This window comes from Colias eurytheme, chromosome 28 (assembly GCF_061535395.1).
Source record: "Colias eurytheme isolate Ceu_HAF_F1 chromosome 28, ilColEury1 Martin Lab GWU primary, whole genome shotgun sequence".
In the NCBI taxonomy this organism is placed as follows: Eukaryota; Metazoa; Arthropoda; class Insecta; order Lepidoptera; family Pieridae; genus Colias; species Colias eurytheme.
Window position 1 is genome coordinate 4,615,967 of NC_143007.1, and position 14,965 is coordinate 4,630,931.

General features: G+C 34.4%; 1 protein-coding gene across 1 annotated transcript in view; it reads left to right on the forward strand.

Moving 5' to 3' along the window:
- Positions 1 to 213: 213 nt before the first annotated feature.
- Positions 214 to 14,965, forward strand: part of Hr3 (nuclear hormone receptor 3 ROR-beta) — a 110,693-nt gene continuing 95,941 nt past the window's right edge. The window contains exon 1 of the mRNA XM_090117721.1: positions 214 to 411. Within this exon, the coding sequence (XP_089973847.1) occupies positions 393 to 411 (19 nt within the window). The 5' untranslated portion in view covers positions 214 to 392. The remainder of the gene's footprint in view (positions 412 to 14,965) is intronic.

The following is a 14,965-nucleotide window of genomic DNA, read 5'->3' on the forward strand; positions in this document are numbered from 1 at the left end:
CCAATATTTGTCTATTATTTATCCAACTAAGGTGTGAATCGTACAAATTGATTGTACCCCAATCAATTCTAGATGATCCAAGAACCGGCCTAACCGTTAGCGCTTTGCAATCACGAAAAAAATTACAGTTACCTCGCGCGTTGCCCGCGCAATGCAAAGAAAAAAGCACTATCAAACCCAACCGCACGTCACTTAGACGTGTGCGAGTGCCTTCGCGACTGACATTGACAGCTGCGTGGCGCGAAAAGTGCAGTGCTGTGTATTTATTATCTATGATTATTTTTTTTCGGACATGGCCGAGTTCGGATAGTAGTACCGGTGGTTTGTGATTTATGGATTTTTGTTTTTCTAAACGATTTCCGTGGACAAATTGTTGAGGATTTTTTGGCAAAATGCCGAGCACAATACGAGGTATGTTTGTTTTATTATTTAAAAAGTTTTTCGGTGTGAATATTTTTAAAAGCGTATAAATATTGCAAATGTATTTTTTTAATAATTGCAATTCAAATTGGAACAATATTTTCGTATAGAGGTCAATGTACTTTAATGTTTACGGAAACTAAGAAATTGTCTTGTCCGACGTGAAATCTGAATTTCATGTCTGATTGTTATTCCAAATTCTCCGTCACTTTTCATATTTATAATCTGGCGCTAAATTTCGAGTGTGATATATGGTAACACATGCGCATTAAATTCACAATGATTTTTTTTCTGTAAGCGATTCAAGATTTTATATATTCATTTAATTTTTTTATCATAAATATTCCAAGTGAAGTTTCTATTTTAATTTAACACTTAAGTTTTTGCTTGTAATTTGTAATAATTATGGGTCGATTTCTTATAAAATAAAATAAATAATTGCTAAAACTTTGCCGTTGTTTCAATTTATCTGAACAATAAAATACTAATTACATGAATAAAGATTGGGAACTATTTTTCACGAGACGAATAGCTCACAGTGTTGCACATTAATTGTATGAAAAATGAGCAAATCTTTTCTAATAATAAAATTACATAATTTACCGTAATGTTAGGTTCATATGTAATTAGATGCAGATTGGAGCGCAGAATGGCGAAAAAACGTTATTATATGCGCAGATGTTTTTTTTTTTAATTACGATTAAAAAAGCTTTAGTTTTAAAAGCCGTTAAGTTCATTAACACTTAAATCTTGTATTGAAGTTATTTGAAGTTGTTTGCAATAAAATCTGAATAACTTCTTTCAGATTATGCAATTCGTTACGGACATTTGATCGTATTTTCGATGTAATAGATCTGAGCTTTTTCTTTTTATGAAAAGCTTTGATAGCGTATAAAGCTTTGGCTTGTGATTGACCGCTATTTATTAATTAATATCTTTTTTAAAGACATTTATAGGCTATTTTAAGATCAATATTGATTTACATTTTTCATTTTCGTAAGTAAATGCCTTAAATAACTGAAAGGAAAGACTAATTATTATTGAATAAACAAGAAGCTGCTTTGTGACTGTGATTCAAAATGACATTATGTCAGAAAAAAAAGCACATGAGAAAGTTGTAAACGGCAATTTACATAATCGAACAATTTTAAAATGAAAGGAGCAATATAAAAAAGTATAAATTCAAATTACGAACAACCTAAAATGCAGTTAGAGTATTGCCAGTCGCCATAAATACCATATTTATGGTACTAAACGTTCAAATAGTTTGACAGTTCATGTTTTTCTTTTTACCGTTTGTAGCAGGATGCGGAGAGCATGATAACAGTATAGTATCAGCGAAAAAGCGATAGTTTTGCGCCCTGTACAGTTCCTACAATCCCTTTCTTCGTGACGTAGGCTTACGGTACTCTGTAGTGATGTTCGATGTCGATAAAGTGGTTAGTATTCTGTCGACGTGTATTGAGAAAGTATAGCGGTAGTTTGTGAAGTCTTTTGTTTTGACGAGTAATGTTGAAGATTTAAATTTGGAGAGGTGCAGGAGAATTACTTTCAGATTTTTAGGAGTTTATTAATGTAGCGTCATATTTTTAGCTGATGTTTCTATTAAATGATTTTATTTAGTAAAATTTTCATTTATAAACAAGAAATGAAAGCAATGCCTAAATAGCTGTAAAACTCTTAAAATTGCAGGAAAATAAAGTTAAGTTAATAAAGTTAATATCATAAACTTATTTGAAAAATAAGTTTATGTATAATAACTTGTATAGTACTACCTAAGCTACTTAACAAACAACGATAGGTCACGTCAAATAACTCGCCCAATTTATTACTACTCCCACCTACAAATCTGAACCTCACTGTTACGATAATTGCATAACATCGATATTCCCAGCACATCACTATCGAGTGACGTGACGTAGCTAACGGTGTACGCAGTTAGGCTCACCCACATACAGTGTAACTGTGCGCGGCCCGTTATTCGGTCGCGATCCACCGTGAGACACCTCGTAAAAACTTATATGACAGGTGCACACATTATGCCGTGGCTGTATGAGCTTTTGCCCTCGCTCCCAATTGTTTTTAGTCTGTGGCATCTGTCAATGAACTTTGCCGGCTGTCAAACAGAGAATGCGGAATTTGAATTTCAATGCAGTAATATCATAGACACAGATGAATTTTCAAATTGAATCACATTTGCAGTTAAGACAAATACATATATTACTACTTAATTATAAATAACGTTTATTTTTGTTAAAAGTAATTTATAATTGACAATACACATAAATATAGGTCATGGACGTGCAGTGTCCTCAAGGACGATTCATGCAAAGCGCACACGTATCATTTAGAAATGTGACGGATATCTAACGGTACAATAAAAACAATTGAAAAGTTCATTGACTGTTCCCAAAATTCTTGATAAAGTCTAGACGTTTATTTACACTAGTACTTATATTAGACTGCATTGTAACATGAAATTATAGATTTAGGTAGTGGATAGCGTGAACAAATATTTTAGTACAAGTAATATATTGTATTTTTTAATGTTTCGTTGATAAAAAGAATTAACTTACACAGCAGATTGACTGATAAACACGCAGTATCTTTTTCATGTAAAGGTTTTTGTTTTCTAAGCTGCAAGTGGATGAAAAGTCGGCTGATGCATGAAAGAATGTACATTATCGTCTCCTATAAAGTTCCTGATTTTTCTGATTAGGGTTTAATAAGAAACAAATATCTTATCCAACCCTATATTATGTAAGGAAATACCTGTAAGATCATTCTATAAACTAAAATAAAGTCTTGAAAGAATACATAATTATTTTGCATTTATTATTTCTTGTTTTAAACATTGATTTAATATCAGAATGTATAAGTAATAATTCAATTCAATATTTTAATTTATGGCAGTACTGCGTTGCCACAATTTTGCCAATGTCCTGTAGTGCATGGGTTTGTTCACGTCCAAAAAGTTAAAATTATAAGGAAACGTATATATCCATCACACATAAAGTACACAAGAACCTTAATAAATAAATAAAAAAAATATTTTCTATTTCACAAATAACATTTAAAACCCTGTTCCTTTTACGTGCATCATATATTTAGAAACAGATGGCGACATATTTATATACCATAGTATAAAAAAATATAATTTTATTTATTTCATAAGCCAATCGTCTTAAAAGTTGTAAGAGTCGAAAAAGTTCATTGCTCCCAACCGGTTCAAAGACAAGATTTTTTTTAACTACACTATTTGCCGTCATTTATACAATAATGGGTTGCCATGTTTAATTTATATTTAGCGTGGGAATGTAAAATTTAAATGATTGACACAAGAATTTGCTTTCCTTTTACGAGATCGAGACGTGAGGATGAATGGCCATCTTTAAAGGATAATTTTAATAGTATTTTTGAAGTGAAAACTTCTTTAGCGGCGTTGGGTATAAAATCTTAAACTCGCGTCAGGACACGTGGCCTGATCGAAAAAGCGTAAGACGGATTTTTTTTTAGCCCTTATATTCCATGCAAAATATCAAACATGCTGAACGTTAATAATCAAGTTTTCACTTCTGCCGGCACTCCCGGAGTGCAACCCGTCTTTTTTTTTTAATTAAATTTTAAATTAAATAATAATTGAGTCTTTATAAGCATGCAGAGACACACACAACTGGAAAATAAAAGAAATATAAAAAATGAAACAATTGTGAAGTGAACTCAATTATTTAAAATAAAGATACTTCAGGATAATTTTAAAAATATAAAAATATGTGCAGACCACGTATTTATCACATATGCAATGCTTACTTACCTTATTAATTATTAGTAACCTTCATAGACAATCTAACTTCTAACATTTCTAACCGGCCAGTTCGTCCTTAGTCATACAAAACTTGACCTATATCAAACCTCGTTAGTCGCCACGCACAATAAAAAAAAAACTTTTTAAAATTCGCGCCACATTCTACGTCAGTACCGTAATGGATGACATTAGTTGCGCAACGGAACGCATCAGGGTTCAACGAACGCAATTCGGCCATCTCCCGTTAGTGGGCGCACGTGACCGTAGACAGTTTTACTTTTAAAATTCGCGATTTAGTACCGCTATTGGATAATAGATGGTGCTGTCAGGCCTGTCACGTTTCACGAGGCGCGTGCTTCGCGTTTTAAGCGTAAAAGAATTTGAAAAAAAATAAGTTAGAAAAGCACGTTCGATCAAACTTTAGTAGTTGTATGGAATTATATTGAAACTAGCGGTCCGCCTCGGCTTCGCCCGTGGTACATATTTCGCAATAAAACGTAGCCTATGTTCTTTCTCAGGGTCTAAAGATTGTCTGTGCCAAATTTCATCAAAATCGGTTGCGAGGTAGTGAAACAGACAGACAGACAGACAGAGTTACTTTCGCATTTACATATTATGTAGTGTAAAGTAGATACCTATGAATTATGATATGAAAATATACTTACAAGATACGGTTTGTTTTGTTGATAATCAAATGATTAGGGAAATGCAAATAAAACAGCTGAAAGTAAAGCGCGATTTAATTTATTAAAAAAACCATTGTTATAATTAGTAATTTACTCTTTTGCAAATTACAATGTAAGCAGAACGTGTTTGTTAAATCTTTGTTATCCCTGCACTATGTATAAATAATCATCGTATGTATGTATAATTGTATATACCTAACTGAATTTGTTAAGTAACTAGTTTCAGTACGCAGCTTTCCTACCGCAGTATCAATTTCAATTTAATTAACACACACGCACACACACACTCACATTTCATATTAAAAACGTATTCACAAAACCTACACCAACCTTCATTTAAAAACAAACACACATATAACTGTTAAAAATCTAGGCACAAAGTACGAACTAAGCCTGACCTTGAAAGCGTACACATACGTAGGTCGCCTAAGTACCTACCTAGTGCTAGCTATAAGTGCTAGGCCTGTCTCTGATGACCTAGTCAAGCGTGCCCTGGCGGCAAAAATGGGAACTGTTACTGATTTTTAACCGACTTCAAAAAAGAGTTTCTTCATTCGACTGTTTTTGTCAATAGAAATAAAAATGAGTAGATACGTCAGTATTAATTACGTTTATTATAAAATGCAAAAGTAAGTAAGTACATAATATATGGTACCAACAACAAAGCTACAATGAATAAATTTTTCTGTTCTAGAATTGTTATCTGTATGGAAAATTGAGCGGGAATAGCCGATGCAATGAATGTTCAGTTAAATAAATTAATATTGTAAGTTATGTAAAACTTAATAAACATTTTCGATATCAACTTTATTATTCAGCAAGGTTTTTAAAAGTTAAATAATTATGAAAGAATCACACATAGATATGTCCATATAGAACAATAATTATCTCTATTTTAAGTACCTTAATAATACAAGTGTTCCATACTAAAAGTAGTTTTAATATATAATATTTCAGCATAATGACTTTTGCAACGTAGACCCCACTGTAAAATATATACTGCTTCAATGTTTTATCTATGATGAAAAACTTACCTTGTTAAGCTTTTTCCGCATTGCTCCGCTCCTTTTGGTCTTAGCGTGATGATAGTGCGATGACACTACATACTTGGGTTGTTGAGGAAGTGATTATGAGGAAGAGGAGGAGGAAGAGGAATTTTCACACACAAATTTAGAGGATGCGGATGAGGAAGAGGATATTTTTTTGAGGAAGAGGATGCGGATGAGGAAGCGGATGAGGATGATAGAAAATTATAATCAAAATTAAAACTTTTAAAATTAAAAATTAAAACAAAAGCCATTCTCCTGTCTCTACATATTGATGTTTAAGGTTAGGGGAGATTAGCTCGCCCGATTGCGAATTTACAAAGCATTATTTGAGTAGTATTTGAGTAGTTACAAAGCACTATTTAAGTACTATTTGAGTCACGAGCCGGACTCAGATGAGCTTTTGTTTATGCATATTACTCAAAAAAACCCACAGAAAAAACCTAATCTATATCAGTGCCAGAAGCGACATTAGGCAATTTCCACAAAAAAAACTAACTGGTATATATTATTACTAGCGACCCGCCCCGGCTTCGCACGGGTGCAATGCTGATACTAAATACACTACAGAAAAACTTTTAACGTTGTATATAAAAACATAGCGGCCCGGCCGGCCGGTACCGCTGCAAACGGTACGTCCCGCAATTTTTAAATCTGTAATATCTTCGAAAATATTCACTTAAATCATACGGTGTAAAGGGCCATATAGATCTATATTAAATGAACAATGTATTCAAGGTATTTAATTGGTTATGGATTAATGCTGTATTGGTTTAAATCGCTTCGAAAATTAGCCATTATTTGACGTAAAAAGTAAATGACAAAAAAAAGTTATTGTGGGTAATCCATAAGAGATAGACATATGCCATCGCGGACTTTTCTGTAGACCTTTTCAATGTGTACAATACTTAGTACATTATTTTGATAAAACTCGTAGGGTTCAGCCTGCGTTTGCAATGTAAGCGGAAAAAATGTAATTATTTACGACATCACATTAGAAACCTCAAAAATAACAGTACTTCTCCACTATTTAATGGATGTTATTATACATATAAACCTTCCTCTTGAATCACTCTATCTATTAAAAAAAACCGCATCAAAATCCGTTGTGTAGTTTCAAAGATTTAAGCATACAAAGGGACATAGGGACATAGGGAAATAGGGACAGAGAATGCGACTTTGTTTTATACTATGTAGTGATGATGTAAGCTTAAACAACTTGTTTGTTTTTTTAATTTAAAATGACTTTTGACAAACATTATTTGGTAAAATATGTTTTTTTTGAGTATGAGAGAAAATGTTATATTATTATGTTTAGAGATAAGTGTTAGGCACAGATATAAATATGGCGGTAAGACTCTACTCTTGTTCGTTAGTAGAGTCCGACGCGTAACTCAAATACATAGTTTAAATAGGCTTTGTAAATTCGCCGCCCGATCGCATCAGCATCCTCATAAACTTCCTCTAAATTTTGAGGAAGCGATAGCGGAAGAGGATTTTTATATTTTCATTTTTGAGGATGCGGTAACGGTAGAGGAACCCAAAATATTGCGGAACTTCCGCATTATGAGGAAGCGGAAGAGGAATCCTCAACAACCCTACTACATACCTATAAAGTATAAAACAAAGTCGCTTTCTCTGTCCCTATGTCCCTTTGTATGCTTAAATCTTTCAAACTACGCAACGGATTTTGATGCGGTTTTTTTAATAGATAGAGTGATTCAAGAGGAAGGTTTTAGTATATAATTTATTAGGTTTTAGACAAAGCGGGCGAAGCCGCGGGCGGTAAGCTAGTATAGCATAGCTAGTATAGCCTTCCTCGATAAATGGGCTATGTAACACGAATTTTTCAAATCGGACCATAGTAGTTACTGAGATTAGCGTATTCAAACGTTAATACTTATAATAGTAATAAGCTACAGCAAATTCTTATATTGTTTATGTTTTTTGCTGAAACAAATAATTTTTCATTTTTTCAAACAAAAGAGCAACGAAAAATAAACAAAAGTTACTCTACTTCTCCACTTACATTTGGCGAAAATAATGATTGCTCCGAAGTTTATTTTTAAGTAATTTAAGCTCCTCTCATCATTATCAGATTTTGAAAATCTTCACTAATAGGCATGATACAATTTTCCTTAACAACTTTGACTGTAATTTTTTCCTGTTATAAAAAATATTTGATCAAATACTTTTTGTCATAGGATTGAACCCACTCCTTACTTTGCCATAGTAACCACAACATCAAATGGTATAATTGAAATATTTTTAGAATACCTTTTCAATAAAAGGCAGTGGGATTTAATGCTTGCAAATTGCGTGATATTCTTTTTTTCTTTTTGATCCCTAATATAGGGTTGCCAAACGTATTTTTTATTGTCATTAATATTATAAAAGTTGAAAATTATGATGAAAACAGCTGAATCGATTTTGATGAATTGAAGTATTTGAATAGATGCAACGTCTATAGACTTCAATTTTCATACCAAGAACTACATCTAACATCATAAATAAGAAAATGCCTGTACATGTGTTGAACTGCAGACTTAATTTGGTGCATTATGCCATGGAAATTGTTGAAGGTACGAAGTTTTACATGGCCACCTTTTACTATACTGGATTTCCGCCCACGGCATGGCCGCGTTGTCAAGGGAACTTAAATAGAAATGAGATGTTTTAGTGCGGTTAAAAGTAGCCTATACTAGTATAAGAATCACATTTATTACTAGCTGCGTTTCGCGGTTTCACCCGCGTAGCACCGCTCCTGTTGCTCTTAGCGTAATGATATATAGCATAGCCTATAGCCTGCCTCGATAAATGGGCTATCTAACACCGTAAGAATTTTACAAATCGGACCAGTAGTTCCTGAGATTAGCGCGTTTAAACAAACTCTTCAGTTTTATAATATTAGAAATATCTTATATATAAAATTCTCGTGTCACAATGTTAGTCTGCATACTCCTCCGAAACGGGTGGACCGATTCTCATGAAATTTTCTGTGCATATCGGGTAAGTCTGAGAATCGGCCAACATCTATTTTTCATATGTATCACGGGCGGACCGCTAGTAGTATATAAAAACATCCCCTAAGGTGAAAAGGGGATGTACAATGGTATGGGGAGAAACTATCACGCGATATTCAGTTCGTAGTAAAGCGATTATAGCGAGTGAAGGCCACACAGCAAATAGTTGTGTTATATATATTATAGTACTTACTTAAGTAAGCTTCAGGCTGGTATAAATTCCACTGCCTACTTTTGCATTAAGATGTTCATTTAAAAGTAGCCGAGTAAAACATTTTTAAGTACGAATATAGTTATACTCAAATGTAATTGTTTATATTTTATTTATTTTCACACAAAAACGAAATATTTTTACAAGACCACGTCTAAAACAAATAAGAAAGCTACATAATCCTATTAATATTATAAATGTGAAAGTTTGTAAGTATGGATGTATGGATGTTTGTTACTCTTTCACGCAAAAACTACTGAACCGATTACAATGAATTTTAGCACACATATAGAGGGTAACTTGGATTAACACATAGGATAGGTTTTATCCCGGAAATCCCACGGGAACGGGAACTATGCGGGTTTATCTTTGAAAATGCGGGCGAAGCCGCGGGCGGAAAGCTAGTACTATATATAATGATAATGTAATACTTTTGTGAAATCGGTCCAATAGTTCCTGATATTATAGCGCGTTCAAACAAAACACTTACATTATTAAAGTACAGACATTGTTAATGAATATTAATGAATTAATAAAAATAAATAAGTATAACTGCGTTAAAAACAACCGACTTCAAACTTGCACTTGCAACATTTACAAATACAGACAAAAATGCTCATAAAATAAAAACTACTGGGCCTATCCGAATAAAATTTTTATGGGACCAATTCGACACCATCCCGCATCGAACAAAAAAAGAATCACGTAAATCGGTCCAGAAACCACGGAGTAATCGGTGTACAATCATAAAAAAAAAAAAAAAAAAAAACATACCGGCCGAATTGATAACCTCCTCCTTTTTTTGAAGTCGGTTAATTAATTACGTATTAAAATTTAAAACGTATTGCCAACCCTACCCCCCACCCTACAAGCTTTGGTTCTCGATGAAAAAGGTCGATTGTAATCTCCCCTCACTAGCGGCGCTCTTTCATTGATTTCGTGTCAATTACTGCTGAAATTCTTCAATTCGTACGAAGAATCAAAGTATATTATATTTCTTCCATACCTATATTCTATATATAGTACTAGCGGCCCGCCCCGGCTTCGCCCGTGGTACATATGAAAAATAGATGTTGGCCGATTCTCAGACTTACCCGATATGCACAGAAAATTTCATGAGAATCGGTCCACCCGTTTCGGAGGAGTATGCAGACTAACATTGTGACACGAGAATTTTATATATAAGATATATATGTATCGATATTACTCAGTATTTATAGAATAGCTGTTCACTCCGGCGTCGCTTGTACGCTGTCGAAGATTGTGAATTGGTTGTACAAACTCAGAAACCTCCGTGTTCAAACAAACAAACAAACTCTTCTTTATAATATTAATTATTAATTTAAGATTATAGTTGATACAGAAAAACATTCATTTTTATTACATACAAGATACAAACCATGAAACTTCATCTGCTTTCAAAAGGGATATTTTTACTTTTGCAACATTTTAATTACATTACTCATAACTCTATATATATTATCACTAGCTTTCCGCCCGCGGCTTCGCCCGCGTTTTCAAAGAAAAACCCGTTCCCGTAGAATTTCCGGGATAAAACCTATCCTATGTCCTTTCTCGGGTATCAAAATATCTCTATACCAAATTTCATGCAAATTGGTTCAGTAGTTAAGGCGTGATTGAGTAACAGACAGACAGACAGAATTACTTTCGCATTTATAATATTAGTATGGATATAGCCTTCCTCGATAAATGTAATATCGAATTCCTCGAATAATGTACTATCTAACACAAAAATAACTTTTCAATTCGAACCAGTAGTTCCTGATATTTTATATAGCTGTAACTGTAGTCTATCTGTATATTCACTTACTGTTCAAACGCAGTCAAACCTCTTCATTTAACCAGACTTCTGCGAAACGCCTTTGAAATCACTTCTCTGAACTAAGCTACTATTTTCATTCACAAAATAATAATGTGCATCTGAAAGTTTGTATGTATAGTACAGAGTACATCTTAATTAAATCTTATAGTTACATACAAAGTCCGCTGTCTGTTCGTCCGTATGCTTAGATCTTTAAAACTACTCAATGGATTTTGATGCAGTTTTTAATAAATAGCATGATTCAGGTAGGTTTTAGAAAATATTATCTTTTGTCAAAGCGGGCGAACCCGCGGGAGGACAGCTAGTGATTAATAAATTAGGATCTTTCTAAATCGATAATCCAAAAATTATTTATTATGTACATACAAAGCCAGTCAAAGTGGCTAGTATTTATTATTAGTACATGAACACAAATACTTTATTAGAGCGTATACGCACTATGCGGGTAGCCGTCCGGCTGACCGCAAGCACAATTATGTACGTAATATTCATTTCTATGCGCACTGTGCGGTCTGCGGTAGCCGCATCGCAGTGCGCATAGAAATGAATATTACGTACATAATTGTGCTTGCGGTCAGCCGGACGGCTACCCGCAATGCGGCTACCCGCAATGCGGCTACCCGCATAGTGCGTATACGCTCTTAGAGTTCCTTATTTTACTATATTTTAACAATATACATATAAAAAAAGATGCGAAGGTAAAGGAAAATATTTGAAGCTTTTCGTCTGTCGACGTCCCATACAAAGTCGGCCATGTTGGAACTGTGACGTCATTGTCTGTGACGAACAGTGATGCATCGATTGTATTATAATATAAGTATTTTATAACAGCCACCTATTATAGAAATACATAACGATAAGATTTTCAATATTATAATAGTTATGTAAGGAAGAATATTATTTAGGATTGTTGATAATAAAAATTAGGATATCGGAATCGAATCTAAAATTTAGAATTAAGAAGGCATATTCTTGTTCTTTTCGTTTTTTAGAGAATTAAAATGGAGTATTTGGTGTATTTAATTTAAAAAAGGATTTAATTTAGATCACATTAAAAATCATATGCAAATACAACATTGTTTACCTCAGGTTTCCTTGTTTTGGATTCGGGACGTTAGATCATAGTTGCGTAATGATGTACGGTCAGCAAAACAGGTTGATGTTGAAATGCTTAACCTATTTATATATTTAAATAATATTTTATGTCAACTGTATTACATTTTAGAAACAATTTTGATGTAATAGAAACTACACTTCAGACTACTTACACACCACTTACACATCAACTTACTTGCATTTGCAGTTGAATATATATTCAGAATGCACACATTTAGAGACATTGAATACAGTTACAGTATTAAGGGCTGATATTTCAATCCTTGGTTACTACTTATTCGTCGAATAACGTAACTACCATTTCAAAAATGTAATCTTTGTCCGTCTCTGACAGTTTACGGGTGACATTTTAATATTATCTTGTAATACTTTATTGGGCGGATAAGTTTTAACCATGGATAGAAAAATTGGCCCTAAAAGGAATACATATAAACATAGAATACAGGTCTACACTTTTTTAATTTTGACTGTTTGTCTTAAACACGTAAAGTATTAATTCTAAAGTATTCTTGCTTCTAGCTCTATGATTTAGCTACCTATTACCTTCCCTATTGTAATACACTAGTACAAAATAATAATTTATTTCAAAAGTAGACCAAGGCCATATTTTCTGCGCACCGTACTTAGATAATACACTAGGACCCTACATAAATTTGATTATATGCTTTTTCGTCATTGCTGAACGATCGAAGTCGTTGGAGGGAGATAGTGAATGGTGAGAGAATGAGATGGATATAGTGGTGAATGTGCGCATGCGTATGCACGTGTCCGCGAAAATTGATGGGTGTAAAGGAGGCCAGTTAGCAGGGATATGTCTCGGGATTTTTGAAGAAAAGCAGTGTAATATGACTTAGGTTTAGTTGGGTTTGTGTATATTGTATAGTGTAAGTGTGATATGTGTGAAGAATAACACAACAGTCTTGTAGTCTATTTGGAAATTGGTTTCGTATTTTCGATAGAGACCATTTGTTTATACTTCTCTTTGATTTTTTTAATGATACCTGCGAGACAAGTTATATGTTCCACATCTCAATGCTCTTTACATTAGACCAATGTACTTTAATTATAAAATTTACATCTATATTGAATCTGATGATTAAAACCATATCATTTTATTATTATAATACACATTATTTTTATTATCACTACGCTATGCTTACATTAACAAAGAAAACAAACACAAAAATGCCACCCCTACCAGATATCGTGAGATCAATACGCGGAAGTGAGCTACGCGCGTAGCAGGCTGCGCGGCGTAGCGCTACGGCTCGTAGGCCTCACAGTGGCTACGAGCGTGCGACGGCCGCGTCCGCGGACCTAGCCTAAATATAGGACACTGTGTCAATATGCCTAAGTTGTAGGAAAACAAAACAGTAGCGACTCGACCGCCTACCCATGTGACACCGAGTGCCTGTCGTAACTATCACTGCCAGGAGATGTTAAGCCACGCACAAATCTACGTCTAAAAAATATTAGGAGGATGTCGACCCCTGACCTACTTCCCCTGCAACTGCGCGCAGTGCAGTAGGTGACCAAAATAAGACGAGTGCTCCCGTGTGATACCAGTGTTCATTAGTTTAGTGTATTTATAGTTCCAATAAGGCTGATTATAATGGCGGGCAATAATCTGGAGGGGTTGACGCACGTGATTCAGCACGTCGCGCAGGGGAGCGACGCGCAGGTGAGCGTGCATCAAGTGCAGAGCCCGAGCGGCGGCGGCAAGCGGCACCAGATCATTATAGACATCAAGCAGGACATCGACATGGACGAACTATCCACTAGGTCACTAGCTGAGAGCGTCATGGAGACTCTGGGCGCGCGTTCCGCCGCTGTATACATCGACAACTCACAAGTCCAGGGCGAATCAGATATGGAGTCCCTGACGACTGTAAATGTTATCGTCGCGAATGACTTGAGTCAGACCACGCTGAGCCCGCGTAGAGAGGAACCTGAAGAGGAGCCCCAACCAGCAGAAAGTTCGGGGATACTACCAGGGAACAGGATAGCAGTGGACAGGATCGTGGAGATGACAAATGCAGCGAATACGTCGAATGACAGCGCCTCGACTAGCACCCTGTCGATAACGACTGCGGCTAGCACTACTGCGTCAGGTAAACTAGCTAGTTATATTCCGCGGTTTTACCTGATAAAAGTATTTATACTAAATGTTATACACAAAGCATTAGTGGGTTGAATCAAAGATAGTAACTTAAGTATAATGCGGCACTATAGCGTATTGTTAAGGATGGTACTTCGGTTACGTTTTGCGTGTTTCTATTTTTTTATAATACACAAAGCAGTAAGTAGTCGATTAAATGAAATATAGTAACTTAACTACAAAGTAATATTATATCGTACTATTGAGTGGTGCGAAGTTTACGTTTTACATTTTATCAAGGAATTTCGGGGAAAAGAAGATTTTTAACTTTTAGAGTTGAATGAAAGAATAAACATAGGTTTCCATAAATAAATATTTAAGATGCTTATCCACTAAATCTTATGGATTAGAGAATGTAAAATGATATTATGTTTATTGTTTTTAAAAGCACAAATACTATAGATTCAATTGAGTTGAAAATTAAACGGATAAACATTAGTATTACCTGCATTGTACTGCGGATTAAAATCAATATATGCCTGCTGGCAGACACCCGCGGTTTTCTGTATGTAATATTGTTTCTATCATTTGCAAGAACAAAAGAAATGCCTATAACGTGTAGTTTTTGGTTCTCAGTAATAAATTGACACTTAAATTTTAATTATAATAAAATAATGTTCTTACCATTCTTATGATGATAATCAATTCTTATGATTA